The 15,830-nt window shown below is 36.7% G+C and overlaps 1 protein-coding gene across 4 annotated transcripts in view; it reads right to left on the reverse strand.

The window, feature by feature from the left end:
* Positions 1 to 15,830, reverse strand: part of Stxbp5l (syntaxin binding protein 5L) — a 197,706-nt gene that overhangs the window by 44,414 nt on the left and 137,462 nt on the right. For 2 of the 4 annotated variants that reach the window (XM_038345560.1, XM_038345558.1), the window contains exons 18-20: positions 11,503 to 11,654; positions 9,612 to 9,683; positions 3,718 to 3,783 (exon numbers count right to left, since the gene is read on the reverse strand). In XM_038345560.1, the coding sequence (XP_038201488.1) occupies positions 3,718 to 3,783; positions 9,612 to 9,683; positions 11,503 to 11,654 (290 nt within the window). The remainder of the gene's footprint in view (positions 1 to 3,717; positions 3,784 to 9,611; positions 9,684 to 11,502; positions 11,655 to 15,830) is intronic. The other 2 variants (XM_038345561.1, XM_038345559.1) reach the window with 1 other exon arrangement.

Raw genomic sequence — 15,830 nt, forward strand, 5'->3', positions numbered from 1 at the left:
TGAGCAGGTATCTGGGGCTACTGGCTAGATAGTCTGTGCTAATTGGTGAGCCCTAGGTCCCAGTGAGAGACTCTGCCTCACAGAACAATGTAGACAGCTCCTAAGGAAAGACCTTTGAAGCTGACCCCTGGCCTCAACATGCAAGCACAAAAATATGCATAAACACTGTGGTGATATTTTGTTTGTGTTTTAACAAATAAAGCTTGCCTGAAGATCGGAGTGCAGAGCTAAGCCACTACGGGCCAGGGGGCACACAGCTTTAATCAATCATAGGATTTGGGAGACAGAGGCAGAAAGATCTGTTAGTTCAAGGCCACCGTGGGCTACACAGATTGAATCTGTATAAAAGAGCTCACACAAAGGTAATAATCACACTTGAGATCCCATGCCTTTAATCCTATTACTAGGGAGGAGGAGACAGGAGTGATATGGTTGGGTAGGGAGAGGAATATAAGGAGGAAGGAGACAGGAGCTCAGGGCAGTCTGAGGCAACAGTCTGAGGCAGCAGTCTGAAGCATTTATTCTGAGGATGCAGTCTGAGGACAGGATTGCCCCTTTGATCTGAGTATGGGTAGACGTAAGAACTCTAGTGGCTGGCTTTTCTGCTTCTCTGATCCTTCAGCTTTTACCCCGATAGCTGGCTCTGAGTTTTTATTATTAAGACCAATTAGAATTCATGCTACTCTCTCTCTCTCTCTCTCTCTCTCTCTCTCTCTCTCACACACACACACACACACACACACACACAGATAGAGATAGATAGATAGATAGATAGATAGATAGATAGATATAGATAATAGAGAGAGAATAAAAGAAGGAAGGAAGGTAGGCTATAAAATATTGATGTATTTTTATATAAAAATATTCAAGAGAAGAGATACAACAAACAAAATTAAAAGTTAAATTGAGAAACCTTGGATTTTATATCAAAAAGTCAGTATCAATACATGATAAAGTTCGACAGTATGGATACCTTATTGCACAGTTATAGAAAAATTAAGTTTTTAAATATATGTAAAAAGGTTTTGACCATAACTTATAGAACGTAAAATGTAAATTGTAATATTTACATATCCCTTTAATCTATTAATCAGTTATAGGTGAAAAACATAACCATTATTTGAATATTATAAATAACATCATAACAGTATTTGAGAACAGAAACATGGAAATATCTACAAAAATTAAACATAGATGGCTCAGCGGTTAAAGGCACTACTTGCTCTTCTAAAGGTCCTGAGTTAATTTCCAAGCAACCATATAGTGGTTCACAACCATCTGTAGTGAGATCTGGTGCCCTCTTAAATAAAACACCTGGTTAGTCGTCCTCATCAACTTAGACTGTGAAACCCAATATGAACAAGTTCAACAGAACTGCCATATATGACCTGCCCATGCATGCTTCAGCATTGCCAGGGCATAAATCTCATTCATTTTATATAATCTTTACCACCAAAACCCAATTTTACAAATTTATCTCTTAGATACATTTACACAAATTTAAGAGTCATTTGGTTAGGTTTCTCTCTGCATCAGTTTGTAGTAGCAGAAGATAGATAACAAGCTCAATGTACTTGATAATTGAAATGATTAGATAAATTAAATTTTATACAACTATATTATTAATGATTAATTTAGTAATATGGAACACAAACTATACTGAAAGTTGATGCAAGCATGATTATAACAATCTACATAAAACAGAGGACTAAATGGATGTCTTTTTGTTTATTTTCAAACATAAATTGTCTAGAAAAATAAATTAAAAATCACATTTAGCTTTTCAGGAGGATAGAAATGCACAAAGACAGAATGGAAGGAAGAGTTCAATGTTTATTATTCAAATTTAAATTAAGGAAGGGAATTTCAAGTTTGGTTGGTACAACAATCTGATATAGGGCATTGAACTATATGAATGATTGTTAGTTATGAGAAAATCTGACCAAAGTAATATTTTAAGGAAGTTAATTCTGCAACGTGATATGGAGAATGAACTGTAGGGAAGTTTAAAATGCAAAAGCATTTGCCAGAACATTTTTATGTGACTCTATGTATGAGGCAATGATTTCTTAAATTACAATCAATGTTGCCAATGAGGACAGAAAAAGAAGGGTGCCTTAGGCAATCAAAATAAAATCTATATGGGGCTGGAGAGATAACTCCATGGCTAAGAGCACTGCTCTTGCAAAGGAAGAGGTTTTGCTCCCAGCATACACACGACTGCTCAGACCACTTCTTGATATTTGCAGTATCAGATCTGATGCCCTTGTCTGACCTCTGCAAGCTTCTGTATACATGTGGTACACGTATAAAGCAATAAAATAAGAATGAAAAGATCTTATTAAAAGAAAACTTCACATAGGACACAAGAGCAAGGAAAAAGAATAAGCAACTTGAAAAGGGTACAACAAATTGAAGAAATGTGGTAAAAAATTTAAAATCCAGATACATGATTTAAAAAGCATTATTAAATTTTAACATTCCCATATACAATAAATAATGTAAATAAAAAGTAGTGATATCTTTTGCTATTCTGAGAAAAAAAGTTTTTTTATAGTGCTTGGGCCTAAACCTAGGGCTTCCATGTACCTGCTAGGTAAGCACTCTATCATTTATCCACACCTCAATCTCTTCTTTTGATTTTTTTATATTTCTTTTTAAAATTTTTTATTGATTTTTATTGAGCTCTATTTTTATCTCTGCTCTCCTCCCCCCCTTCAACCCTCCCCCAAGGTCCCCATGCTCCCAATTTACTCAGGAGATCTTGAAATTTGATAGGAATGGATCTATCCACTATCTAAGATACACACAAAACTTTATCCACTGTTATATAATCATTATAGAAAATTCATAATTGCCAGGCGGTGGTGGCACAAACATTTAATCCCAGCACCTGGGAGGAAGAGGCAGGTGGATCTCTGTGAGTTTGAGGCCAATCTGGTCTACAAAGTGAGTTCCAGGATAGGCTCCAAAGCTACAGAGAAACCCTTTCTCAAAAAACTAAGACAAATAAATAAAGACAGACAGACAGGAAGGAAGGAAGGAAGAAAGGAAGAAAGGAAGGAAGGAAGGAAAAAAGGAAGAAAGAAAAAAATTGAGAATAATTTTAAATAATTTTCAAAAATTTGTGAGATAACATATAATCAGATTTTTTAAAAAATAGACAATCACTCAGAATCCTATCATGCCAAGATATTTATTAATTTATTTATGTGATTTCAATATTTATCTCTAGGAGTCTCCTCGTGGTGTTACATGTACGCTTAGTGGACTCACTTTATCTTGAAGATGTTTTATTTCATGTCATATTAGACTTCATTTTAATTTATCAATAAATAAGCATGCCATGAATAGTGACCCAGAAGCATGCTATATTTTTTCTGCACCTACAGTTTATATTTCTCACAAATTTAACCACTCCAATAGATGATAAAGTTTTGTATCTATTACCCATTTTTATTTGACACATTTTAGGCACTTTTACCATATGCAAAAAGATCTTTCTTTAAGAAATAGTTAAAGTATTACATGTTTGATCTTATTTTTATTTTGGGGAAAGAATATTTTAAAAGATATTCATCTATACTTAATTTGGAAATAAAGCTACTTATGAATAAACTCCAGAAACTGAATAACCTACTAATTTTAAAAGAATTAGGAAAATATATCAACAACTACTATAGTAATTACCAGAAGTGGAAAAATACCACTGTTTACCTGAAGTGGGAGACTTGCAGCGCTCAAGCTCCAGGGGAACTGGACTATCATTCAGCTCTGTTAAGCCTGAAAATGTAATGGGGTGGGGAAGGAGAGAAAGAAGAGAGATAAATTTGATGACACTTCATAGGTAATTCTTTGTAATTGCTTCAAGCTTTTTTAACTTGTGAAAACTACCCCATCATACCCATCTTACATAAATTATTTTGAAAAACCTGTGATACAGGAATGTATAAATGACAGCAACTTATTGATATACAAGGAGTAATTAAACACAGATGGTATAAAAATAAAAAATCTTTTTATTATTTATACTTAACTTTAATAAATGACCAACTTCCTTAACAAATATACCAAGAATAATAGAAAATAGAAAGTGCTTTAAAAAGACTTAATACAATCTCCTACTTCAGGAGGTATTGATTTTTTAAAAGATCTTTTAAGAGATATTACAAATTTAAAAATTTTATTATAATATTTTTATTATTATGTATATATAATTATATACACACATATGTATATGACTTATTTAATGTCATCAAGTTACAACAAAGACTATAATTCTTTTATTAGTAGTATTTCTTACTTTCCATTTTATCACTTTCTGGACAAATACAAGGCAGGAGGGATTAATAAATGGTTTATGGTTCTCAGGATCTGCAATTTTGCATTCGTATTCATAAAATATCCTTCATCATAGCTTCCTATTCTTGATGAATCACCTCATGTACTTTTTCATTTTCTTATAATTGTTCGGTTGGCACTTATCTATGTCTGCATACTCAAAAATATTTGAGGGGTATTGTGAATGATGAAATTTGAGTTTGTTCCTATTCCCTTGTCACCTTTTCTTTATTCTGTTTATGTCACAAATGCCAGAAGTGCCACTGTGGTTGGAATGTAACATGCTTCCCATAGGCCTATGTGTTTAAATGTTAGCTTCAACTGTGGCCCTGTTTGGGATGGTTATAGAGCCTTTAGGAGGTGGATCTTTGACAGGAGTATGCTACTGTGGGAGGGCTTTGAGATTCTATACTCTATCTCTTTCCTGTTCTCTTTCTGCTTCTCACTTCTGTGTAGCCTCTGCTTCTGCTACCATGCCTTGCTCTGGTGGACTGCAGCCCTTCTACAACTGTAAGCGCTCTTTCAACTTACTTTTGTCAGGGTACCATAGCAACAGAAAAGAAATGAAGACAGAAATTTGTACCAAAAGATGGGCAATTGCTGTGGTAAGCAATTGCTCTTTAGGACTTTGTTTTGTGGGAGGAATATGAAAGATTTTGGAATTTTGAGCTGGAAAAGAGCTGAATGCTGTAAGCAGAGCTTAAGTTGGGGCTGTCCTAGTAGGAACTTGGAAGATAGGAATATTAAGAGGAACACAGAGTGAAGGCAAAGCTCATGAGAAATAAGAACTCATCAAAAATAGTGCAAGGGGGGGCTGGAGAGATGGCTCAGAGGTTAAGAGCATTGCCTGCTCTTCCAAAGGTCCTGAGTTCAATTCCCAGCAACCACATGTTGGCTCACAACCATCTGTAGTTGGGTCTGGTGCCCTCTTCTGGCCTGCAGGCATACACACAGACAGAATATTGTATACATAATAAATAAATATTAAAAAAAAGGATAGTGCAAGGGGCATTTGTGTGATTTTGATTAAGGAATTGCATACACTCTGCCCATGTCCTGAGAATTTCCATGAGGCTGCATTAAAAAGCAATAGACTGATTCTTTTGGTAGAGGAGATTTTAAGGCAAAGTAACACTCAGTTTGCACAATTTGTTGTGAATGATTACACTTACACATGTTTACAATGAAAAAGAACAACGAGTGGGGCAAAAAGATAAAATATGCAGTTTAGAGAGTTAAGAACACTAGGAAGTAGTTAAAGGGATTAGTCACCTGTTCTGCATGGGGAACAGCAGGAAAGGTGTTCTGACCTCACCCACTAAAGGCTCCAACTCACAACAGGAGAGAATACAAGGGATTTCCTGCTCCTGGAAGGTCAGACCCTAGAGCAGTGGTTCTCAACCTGTGGGTTGCAACCTCTTTGGGGGCTGAACAACTTTTTCACAGGGGTCACACCTCAGACACCCTGTATATCAGATATTTACATTATGGCTCATAATTATAGCAAACTAAAGTTATAAAGAAGCAGTGAAAATATTTTATGGTTAGTGGTCACCACAACATGACGAACTACATTAAAGGGTGCAGCATTAAGAAGTTTGAGAACCACTGCCCAAAGGTTTTTTGTTTTGTTTTTTAGCTCTGGCATGCAGAGGTTATTGTAACTGTGTTCCAAAGGAACTATATTCTATTTTAGCTGGAAGCAGAACTTGGGAGTGTTAGCCATGTAGTACTGGTTTGGGGGGGCATGCATGAGAGATACAGGATTGAGGGGATCGTGGATTCATCTCTCATGGTTTCAACCTTTGAGGCTAGGCAATGTGTGGCAGGATTGGCATACCTACATGAAGGCCTTCAGGGGCTTGTGTGACGATGAAGCCCAGGTTAGGATGGAGTGATGGAGACCTAAAGATGTTGAATATGCCAGAGCCAAGGGATACCTGCCAAGGAGGGCTGTATACAGAAGTACAAATTGCCCTGGACAGAGATCATACTGCAGGAAGCACACGTGTAGGGGTGGAGCCACCTAAGCCCTATGAAACTGAAGCTCTGGATACTGCACACGGAGTTACAGGGTTTTTGTTTTCTTGCTGGGTTTTGCTCTTACTTTGGGCCAATCTATCCTCACTATGTCCTCATTCCTCCATTTTTGAATGGAAATGTATGCTCTGTGCCATTGTTAAATTAGAAGAATGAAACTGATTTAATTTTACATGGAGTTGCACTTAGGAGACTACCTTGAGTCTAAGAGGAGTCTAAGATGAGACCTTTAAACACTGGTATAATTATTAAAATCTCTGGGGGTTTTTCAAGTTGTACTAAATACATTTGCATCATGAGATGACCATGAACACATGGGGGCCAAGGACAGAATTTTATGACTGAAATGTAAAATGTCTCCAATAGGCTCTTGCATTGACTACTTGGTCCCAGCTGGTCGTGCTGTCTGGGAAGGTTAGAGAATCTTTATTGGTGGAACCTTGCAAAAGGAAGTGTGTCCCTGGGGGAGAATCTTGAGGTTTTATAATTTGGCTCCTGGGTAGCCGCGTGCCCCTGCAGCCACAGCTTCCCTGCCATGGTGGACTGCATCATCTCCTGAACTGTGAGCTGAAATAAATTCTTCCTCTCCTAAATTGCTTTGTCAGAGCGTTTTATCGCAGCAGCAGAAAAGAAACTGGTATAGAAACAGAATAAAGGCCCCATCCTCCCTCCCCCCATCCCACCCCACCCCTATGTTCCCATTTTTTGTCCGGCAATCTTGTCTACTTCCAGTATCCTCACTGTGAGCCTTGTCAGCTTGGTTGCTCACCTTCCTGGACTTAGGGGGAGCTGGGAGGACCTTGGACTTAACAGTGAAGGGAACCCTGATGGCTCTTTGTCTTGGAGAGGGGTGGAGTGGGGTTATGGGTGGAAGGGAGGGGAGGGAAGGGGGAGGAGGAGGGAAGGAGATGGAAATCTTTAATAAAAAAAATGAGGAAAAAAAATAAAAAAAAGAAACAGAAAAAAGGAATCCTCATAGAATTTGCAACTGAAAATGTAATGTCATATTATGAAAATGTGGCTTAACCCCTGTGTTCACAGGTGAGATACTGTAAGATCAAAGAGTAAATACCTTTTGAGTAAACAAATTCACAGTTGTAAATTAACGATAGAGCTTAAACAGAAACCAACCTATAATTATAGTTAATTCAGCATTTATAGGCAGAGCATGTTCTGAGAAACATATCACTAGATGATCCTGGTATTGCATACACGTCACACACTGCACTTACACAAACCTGTGTGGAATAGCCTTTAAAATATTCAGTATGTATGAGCAATTCCTCCTTGTCTACACATTTTTAGTGGTATGTTACTGTACTATTGCCACTGTGACACAATTGTGAGTATTTGTGTTTCTAAACATACAAATGGCACAGCAAAAATTCAAGGTCACAGGAATCATTTCGCTTCTTCATATTCTCAGAGAGCTTTGAGCATAAGCTCCCTGGATGTTATTTGAGATTTCATTGGAAATTTTAGATAGCATTGGAAAATATCATTTTTTTAACTCAATAAGATTATCCAATGCTTAAATTTATGCTTTCAGTCATTATGTAGTTATAATATTTACTGATATAAACTTTACTATTAACCTGAAAATAAACAGTAATTAGCTTAAATGATCTTGAGCACATTTTTTTTTTGCATCAGATATAAAAAGTGAATACAGGAAGTTTATTATTAGTTATTACTCCTTAATGTATTTCACAAAATAGAAACAGAAGTGTCATTGCCAAACTCCTTTCATGAAGCTACAATTACCCTGATACCAAAACCATACAAAGACTCAACCAAGAAAGAGAATTACAGGCCAGTCTCACTCAAGAACATCGACGCAAAAATTCTCAGTAAAAAAGTGAATACAGGAAGTTTATTATTAGTTATTATTAAATAAGTAATGGATATTAATTTACAGACATACTGAGACCTTATCTTGGATAGTTCTTTAATTTTTATTTATTTAAACAGTCTTTGTTATATGACATCCAATTAGAAGTAGCAGGTTATAAAAAGGAAGAGACTACTTAAACTAGAAATATTAAGAAAAGTAACTTGGAACCACAGATAAATAATAAACAGAAAAAGGAATTATGATTTTTGAGTTATGTGTGTGGCTGGAAAAAGTTCTGCATGTTTTAGAGAGATTTAGAAAACTTTTACTGACTTTGATTAATCAAAATTATGAATGCCTAATGCCCATGTGTTCATTACATGTAATATTTTGTACTTCATATACACTGCCAAGTAATTTATGTAAGTTGTCTCTTTTATATATAACAATACCATGAACAAAGTTATATTATTACTCTTATACTGGTAAGAAAAGAGGCAGTGGCCATTACATAAATTTCCCAGGCTATATAGCTATTAGGAAATGGGAGGGTTGAGATTGGGAAATTACAATGTGTGTGTGCTTATTGCATATGTGTATTTTTATACAACTATAATACCATATTGTATATTTTGGGAAGCAACCAGATTTTCACAAAATATATTAGCATGATATAAACATTTTTCATATTAGTACCTATTTACTCACAATATGACTAGCATTCTTATATTTTTAGCAACACCCACCCTCACACTTCCTGCACCAATGTTTAGAACTGCTCATTCACTCGTCTTTACATCGTCATTGCTACCATAGGAATTGTTAATTTTCACCTTTCAGTTATGACTTTAATTCCTCTATGTCACAGGGTTTGGTACCGAAAATCACCATTTAAATGTGTTTGAGGGTATTCTATTTTAACAAAAGGCATCATAAATTAAAAATATTTAGTTATCCCCAAGAACTATAAAAGATTATTTTCGTACTAGTTAGAATAAAGTTTCAACATGGTCAAATCACAGCACTGACAAAATGAGAAAGCAATGAATTGTCATTGACACAGTAAGTCAGGCTTTTAATTTCTAAGAAAACCACAACTCTTCCTCCTTAAAGAGAAAACACAACGACTACTGGACTAGTAGGACATGGTTTGAAATGTACACTGAAACAAAGGGTGAGAGAGCAGGTACATGACAGTAATGATCTGGAATATCGAAAACAAGATTATGAAAATTAAAAATTAAAACATCAGGTTGCATTTCCATAACAAAAAATTGCATGCATGTTGAATGTGTTTTTATAAAAAAAAACACATTACTAAGCACTCATGAATGGATTTAACTCAAGCATTATGACTTAAAAAAAAAGTTATTTGCCTAACCTTTATAGAACTTACTCTGATAGGAAGTACGGATCCGTTTCGTTAAATCAGGATAAAAGTTAGACAGCCCACGCATGCAAAAGTTGTCTTTGGGACATGCCAGAGCATCAGCATCAGCAGCAGGCAGAGGAAAGAGAGAAAATAGTCTAAAGTGAAAGGAAGTGATATCATACCAGAATCTAGAACAGCCAAGGTGGAGAAATTGTAGCAAGATTAGGCAATCAAATTAGAGAGGAGATACTTTAAAAATAAATCAATTAGAAAGGTGACAGATGAATGATGGGAATGCTGTAGCCATTTTATTTAACCATATATCTTACAAAGCTGGTGGCATATTCTTCTTACATGTTTCTACCATGGTGGAATTATTTCATTTGTAATACTATATAAAATATTTTGTTCATGTTAAGATTATTATATTTAATCTTTCATCAATTAAAAAGGCAGCTTAGATACTTTAGTTTTTGTTCTGTAATATAAAATATGCGCTCACTGTAGTTACATTATAAAATAAAATAGACACCGAGTTTAGAACTTCATCAGCTTTCCCCTATATTTAAACTATCAAAACTCTAATCTATAATCATTATGGCTGAAAGTCAGCGGGTTTGAACTACATACGCTTTCCTAGTCAAAACATCCACTCTTCTATACCTAAGAGGATATCACACAAATCATTGACGTGCTGGCAGAGTATCTACAGCTTTTCTCACCAAAGGGGACTTCCATCCTTGGAGCAGCAGCTTCTCATTACCTGCCCCTTGTAACTTCCTGTCTTAAACACTATGAACTTTCAAAATCAGTCGCCTCTTCTCCAAACATGAGGCTATCTTTCAAAAGCTAGCAGTGGCAGAGGCCGAATCTGCAGAACTAAAATGTCCAGGATACTAAGATAATACTGAAAGCTGAGGTCCCAAACCAAAGCCTGGAAGCTCTGAAAGACACATGCTGTGCCTCTGCAAAGGCTCTAAATCAGCAAGCATTAAAGTCTACAAAGAAAAGTTAACGAAGAAGAATGTCAATCAAACACCATTGGTTCAAATGGGAAATTCAGTTAATGTTAAAATGGACCCTTCCGCAAATGGAAAATAATGACTACAAGATATTATAAAATACTTTTTGTGGGATTTTTAGTAAAGGTCTAATATTCAGTTAATTAGTGGTAGAGTAAGGAAATGTAAAATCACTATCTAAATGCATAGCACTATAGAAGCAAAGTTTTAAGTCAACTTAACTAACTAGATAATAAAAATACAAAAATGTATGGATGTTAAAGCCACTCATAAGGATATACTGAAATTCCTGTAAAATTCTGGATAATTCAGGCTGCCAAAGTTTGACATCATGTCTTAATTAAGCCTCACATTTCATTTCTCTTGCAATTAAGCTAGTTTGCTTGTCCTGCTAAGAAAAATTGCCATCTTTCGCTGCATTTAAACTATCAGAGAGTGGTATTTATTATGTTTATAAACATATGTCCAATTTAGTCATCATCAGTAAAAATGAAGATGATGGTCACATTATAGCTACTTAAAAATAAAAAGTGATAATGACCTTAAACTGTGTTTGAAGGAAGTGAGACATTTTAGAGAAAGTTAAACTGTTTAGTCCAAATTTTTTAACAGCTTTTCATAACAAGAGTCCCAATTTTTATATTAATAGGTTCTTATTTTCTGTTATTTCTTAGAAATCCAACCTAAGAAACTTAAGATGCTTCCTAACTTCAACAGCAAACTGAACTCTAAACACTGCTCAGTCCTGTTCAAAGTTTATTGCTGTTTTTTCCCAGTTTGTTTACATGTTGAGTCAGTGTTTCCATGCATTTGAATGGCATCATGCAAGAAGACAATCTGAAAGAAAACAAGTGAACACCTGGAGTTCAAAGCCCATCTGGTTTGTCTCCTACCTGCAATGAACTGCTTGTTTTTTCGAGGAGACCGGGGCTGTCGCTGGTACAGGTCACTTGATCGATAGAGGTCAATTGTTCCCATACTTAATAGTACAGTCTTCTGTATGAAATCCACCACAACCAACCCAGTGCAGTTTCCAAATGCAACTCTGAGAGGAGGAAAAACAAAGAACCAAAATGTATTGTAAGCATGATTATTTTAACTTTAAGATAAATATATAAGATTACAGGAAAATAACCTAAGATTGGGGACATGAGACAGTGATTAGTAATTTAAAGTCAGGAAATAAATCTACTGTACATAGAATAGATAGATTGAATATAATAACCATGACTGATTACTGCAAACAATAGAGATGGATTGCAATCATTCAGCATTACAAGTTTTACCATTTAAGCTGTGATTAAAAACATGGTCTTTATCTTGATTTTATAGTTTTATAGAATGACATAAATTCTTTTCCTATACAAAGGGGTCAAGAAATAGACACACTAAATAGACACAGATGCTTAGGTAACAGTCAGATAGATTTTGCAAGTAAGATTGTGATTATTTTGTTCCAAATTAATAATATTCTTTTCCTTTTAACCCTTTCCCCTATCCTTCCTCTGGTTTCTTCTTCCTCCTCTTCCTCTTCCTCCTCCTCCTTCCTCTCCTCTTCTTCCTTTTCTCCTCCTCCTTCATTTTTAGAACAGGGACTCCCTAGGTAGCCAGGCACTCCTTGAACTATAATCTTTCTACTTTTGTCTCCCAGGAGACAAGGTGTGCACCACTACATTTGGCATATAACTAGGGCTTGATATCAGGTAGATTTACAGAAATACAGCTTGATTTATAAAAAAAAATTCTTCTCATTTTTTTGTTCATTACTGTCTCCTATGTATTAAAAGAGAAATATGATTTGACTAATTAACTAGTTGATTAACTACTCATATTACTGATAGAAATACCAAATTCTACAAATATTTCAGGAAACAATGTCTATCCATGTACTAAAGTATTTTTCAGCAGCAAAGAGCACCAAGATATAAATAAAACAAATTAATATATGCTATTAACATACACATACATAGAACATAGAGGAATCTAGGGACACTAACAAATCAGTAATTCTGAGGTGCTAGGGTAGGAGGGGTGCTTATGGACTGCAGATGGCCAAATGGCTGTGGAAGGAAATCCCTGAAGGCATAATATCATTGCACTTTCCATGCTTTAAAGCAGATTGTCTCAGGCATTCCAACAGCGAAGCGCTGACAAACACAGCACTAATACAGATAAGTGACGTTTGATCTGACGGCATCCAACATGAGAAGGAGACACCTCTAGAAATGATTATAGGAAAACACACAGTCTGAGGAAAAGCCTACAGTGCTGTAAGAAGAGCTTAATGGGTAATTAATTCTCCTGAGAGCTAAATGTCCAGAATGGCAATGAATGGCCCCATACTCTGCACATATAAATAGCAGCAATTGAATTTAGTGGCTTATCAAAACAGCGATGATGATGATAAAACATAATAAAAGACATGAATTTGAGAGGGGGACATGTTGGGAAGAACATAGTGTTTGAGGAGGAAAATGAGGGAGTTGGTATATGATCATATTTTATTACATGCATTAAGTGAAGTTATCAAGACTAAAGGAAATTAGAAAGAGTCTAGAATACCAATACAAACCCCAAATAAAACAAAACAAAAGGGCACTAATGAGGTTTCAGACAGAAATAAAAACTCTGTGAAGAAGTAGATGAGAGGTTATTTTTGCCATGATGCGGCAAATACTTTGGATATATTATTTCCATGTCCTTTTTATTATTTCTAATAAACTTTGTGGAAAACTGATGCTAATAGTGATGGTCTTAGATGTGACAGTTTGTATTGCAGAATATCTAAAGGCAGAAAAACAAGAAGGCAGCGACAATGGTTGCTTTTAGCCAATTAAAATAAGAATTTGGAGCAAAATGTAAAAAATCAGACAGATTAAACTTACAGTTTTGATAGAAATGCAGCTTATTTAGACTTACTTGTTCAAGAGATTTCTGTCTATAAAGAAAACAAATGGGGGGCTGGAAAGATAACTTAGTGGTTAAGAGCACTTATTACTCTTTCAAAGAACCCAAGTTCAGTTCTCAGCACCAACAGGGTGACTAAAAACTGTCAGGAACTCTGGTTCTAGAGGACCCAACATCCTCTTCTGACTTCTGCATGACTGTGTACATGTAGTCCACAGACATTCATGTAGGCAAAACACCCTAACATATAATATAAAAATACATAATTTTTTAAAAAGTCAAGTGCTTGCTACCAAAATAATAAGAATGATACCTTGGGGACATCTCAGGAATTGTTAAGGCTCTATCTGGCATAGGTTCCAAGATATAGAAATATAAATTCGAGTCCAAATTAGTTTCAAAGATTTTTGTATGGCATAATCTTTTAGAACAGAAAGGTTACCACTTAACCTAAAACCATTGGAGAAACTTAGCTGGCAAGCCACCCAGAGGCTGCTGCAGGGATGGTAGAAGTAGGCCCAAATTAACTCAATGATGGCAGATCTTGTTGGCCAGCAGTGCTGGGTGTGAAGACAGAGTACAAGAGTTACAGAGTCCTGGAGGCTTCCACCAAGATATCAAGAGGAAAGCCCAGAAAGGCAAACATAAGGCCAAGTCAGAGTCCCTGTAATGATCTCCTAACAGGATGATGTAAGAATCTATGAAAGTGAAGCTGAAGCATCTATTGAGACCAAAGGAAAATAAGGATGCCAAGAAGTCTTCTGTTGCTAGCTCTAGATGACAACCAAAGCCACTATACTTGGCCATTTGGGATTGCTAAATCAAGGAGGTGGAACATCCAAAGCTCTCCTGAGTATCCTCAGTGTTGAATACAGAGCTATAGAAATTAATGTTTTCTTTATTATTATTATTACAAATTTCACCTCCTCCCCACCTCCCATTTCCCTTCCCCTCCCCCATCCCCCCTTCCCTTCGTCTCCTGTCCAAAGAGCAGTCAGGGTTCCCTGCCCTGTGGGAAGTCCAAGGTCCTCCCCGCTCCATCCAGGTCCAGGAAGGTGCGCATCCAAACAGACTAGGTTCCCACAAAGCCAGTACATGGAGTAGAATCAAAACTCAGTGCCATTGTCCTTGGCTTCTCAGTCAGCCCTCCATGTAAGCCATGTTCAGAGTGTCCGGTTTGATCACATGCTCCATCAGACCCAGTCCAGCTGGTCTTGGTGAGTTCCCATTAGATCGTCCCCACCGTCACAGTGGGTGGGCACACCCCTCGCGGAATTGACTTCCTTACTCATGTTCTCTCTCCTTCTGCTCCTCATTTGAACCTTGGGAGCTCAGTCCAGTGCTCCAGTGTGGGTCTCTGTCTCTATCTTTATTAATCGCCAGATGAAGGTTCTATGGTGGTATACAAGATATTCATCAGAGTGGCTAGGGAGCCATTTGAGGGTTGGCAAGAGACCGGACTCTAGAGGGGTTCCCAGGTGTCCAAGGAGATGTCCCCAGCTTGTTCCTTGAGCAGCTGAGGAGAGGGCGCCTGCACTGGCCCTATACTATAATGCTTTCTTTATTGGCTAAAAAGTCTTGCTTTGACTCAATCCTTCCTTTCTTATGTTCTTATTACATCTCCTTGAACTGGGAATGTTTATCCTGTTTCTTGTTTCTTGGAAGTATGTGACTTATTGTGGGAACTCAAAAATGTGAGTTTATTCCATCTTATCTGAAGGTCAGAGAGTTTGAGCTTATTTTGCTCTTTCAAAGTTGTTGACAACAGGTGTGGCTACAAAACAAGAGATCCTGACCTAGGCTGTGGTTACTTGGTGTTTGGACATTAAGATGGCCCATAGAGGTAGATCTGCTCCATCTTGACCAAAGCTCAGAGAATTCAAGCAAACTTCGGCTCCTTCTTTTGAAATAGGAGGTTTGACTTAGGGAGTGGCTGCCTGCAGGATACTTGGTCTAGGGTGAGTTCACTGCCCCAAATATCAAATGTTTTGCTCAGGAATTAGTGGCTTGATGACTCAAGTATTGGAGCAAGTAACTGTTATGGTTGTCCTTTGTATCATGTTAAAGCCGTCTTTGCCTTCTTCCACCTTTTTGCATTGGGGTATAAAAGCACATGAAAAATAAGGGCAGAGGTAGTTCAGCATTCAGTATTCACTGAGTTAGCCTCCCAGTATTATCCTGTATTTCTTTCTTACATCTGTTCCCCCACCTAACATTACCAATCCTCACGCTCATACCCTGGAATGTATGAACCCACTGTGACTGGACCATGGCAGAAGTTACCCCCAGAAGGTGACTTACAACAACTTATCTT

This window comes from Arvicola amphibius, chromosome 10 (assembly GCF_903992535.2).
Source record: "Arvicola amphibius chromosome 10, mArvAmp1.2, whole genome shotgun sequence".
NCBI classification, from domain to species: Eukaryota; Metazoa; Chordata; class Mammalia; order Rodentia; family Cricetidae; genus Arvicola; species Arvicola amphibius.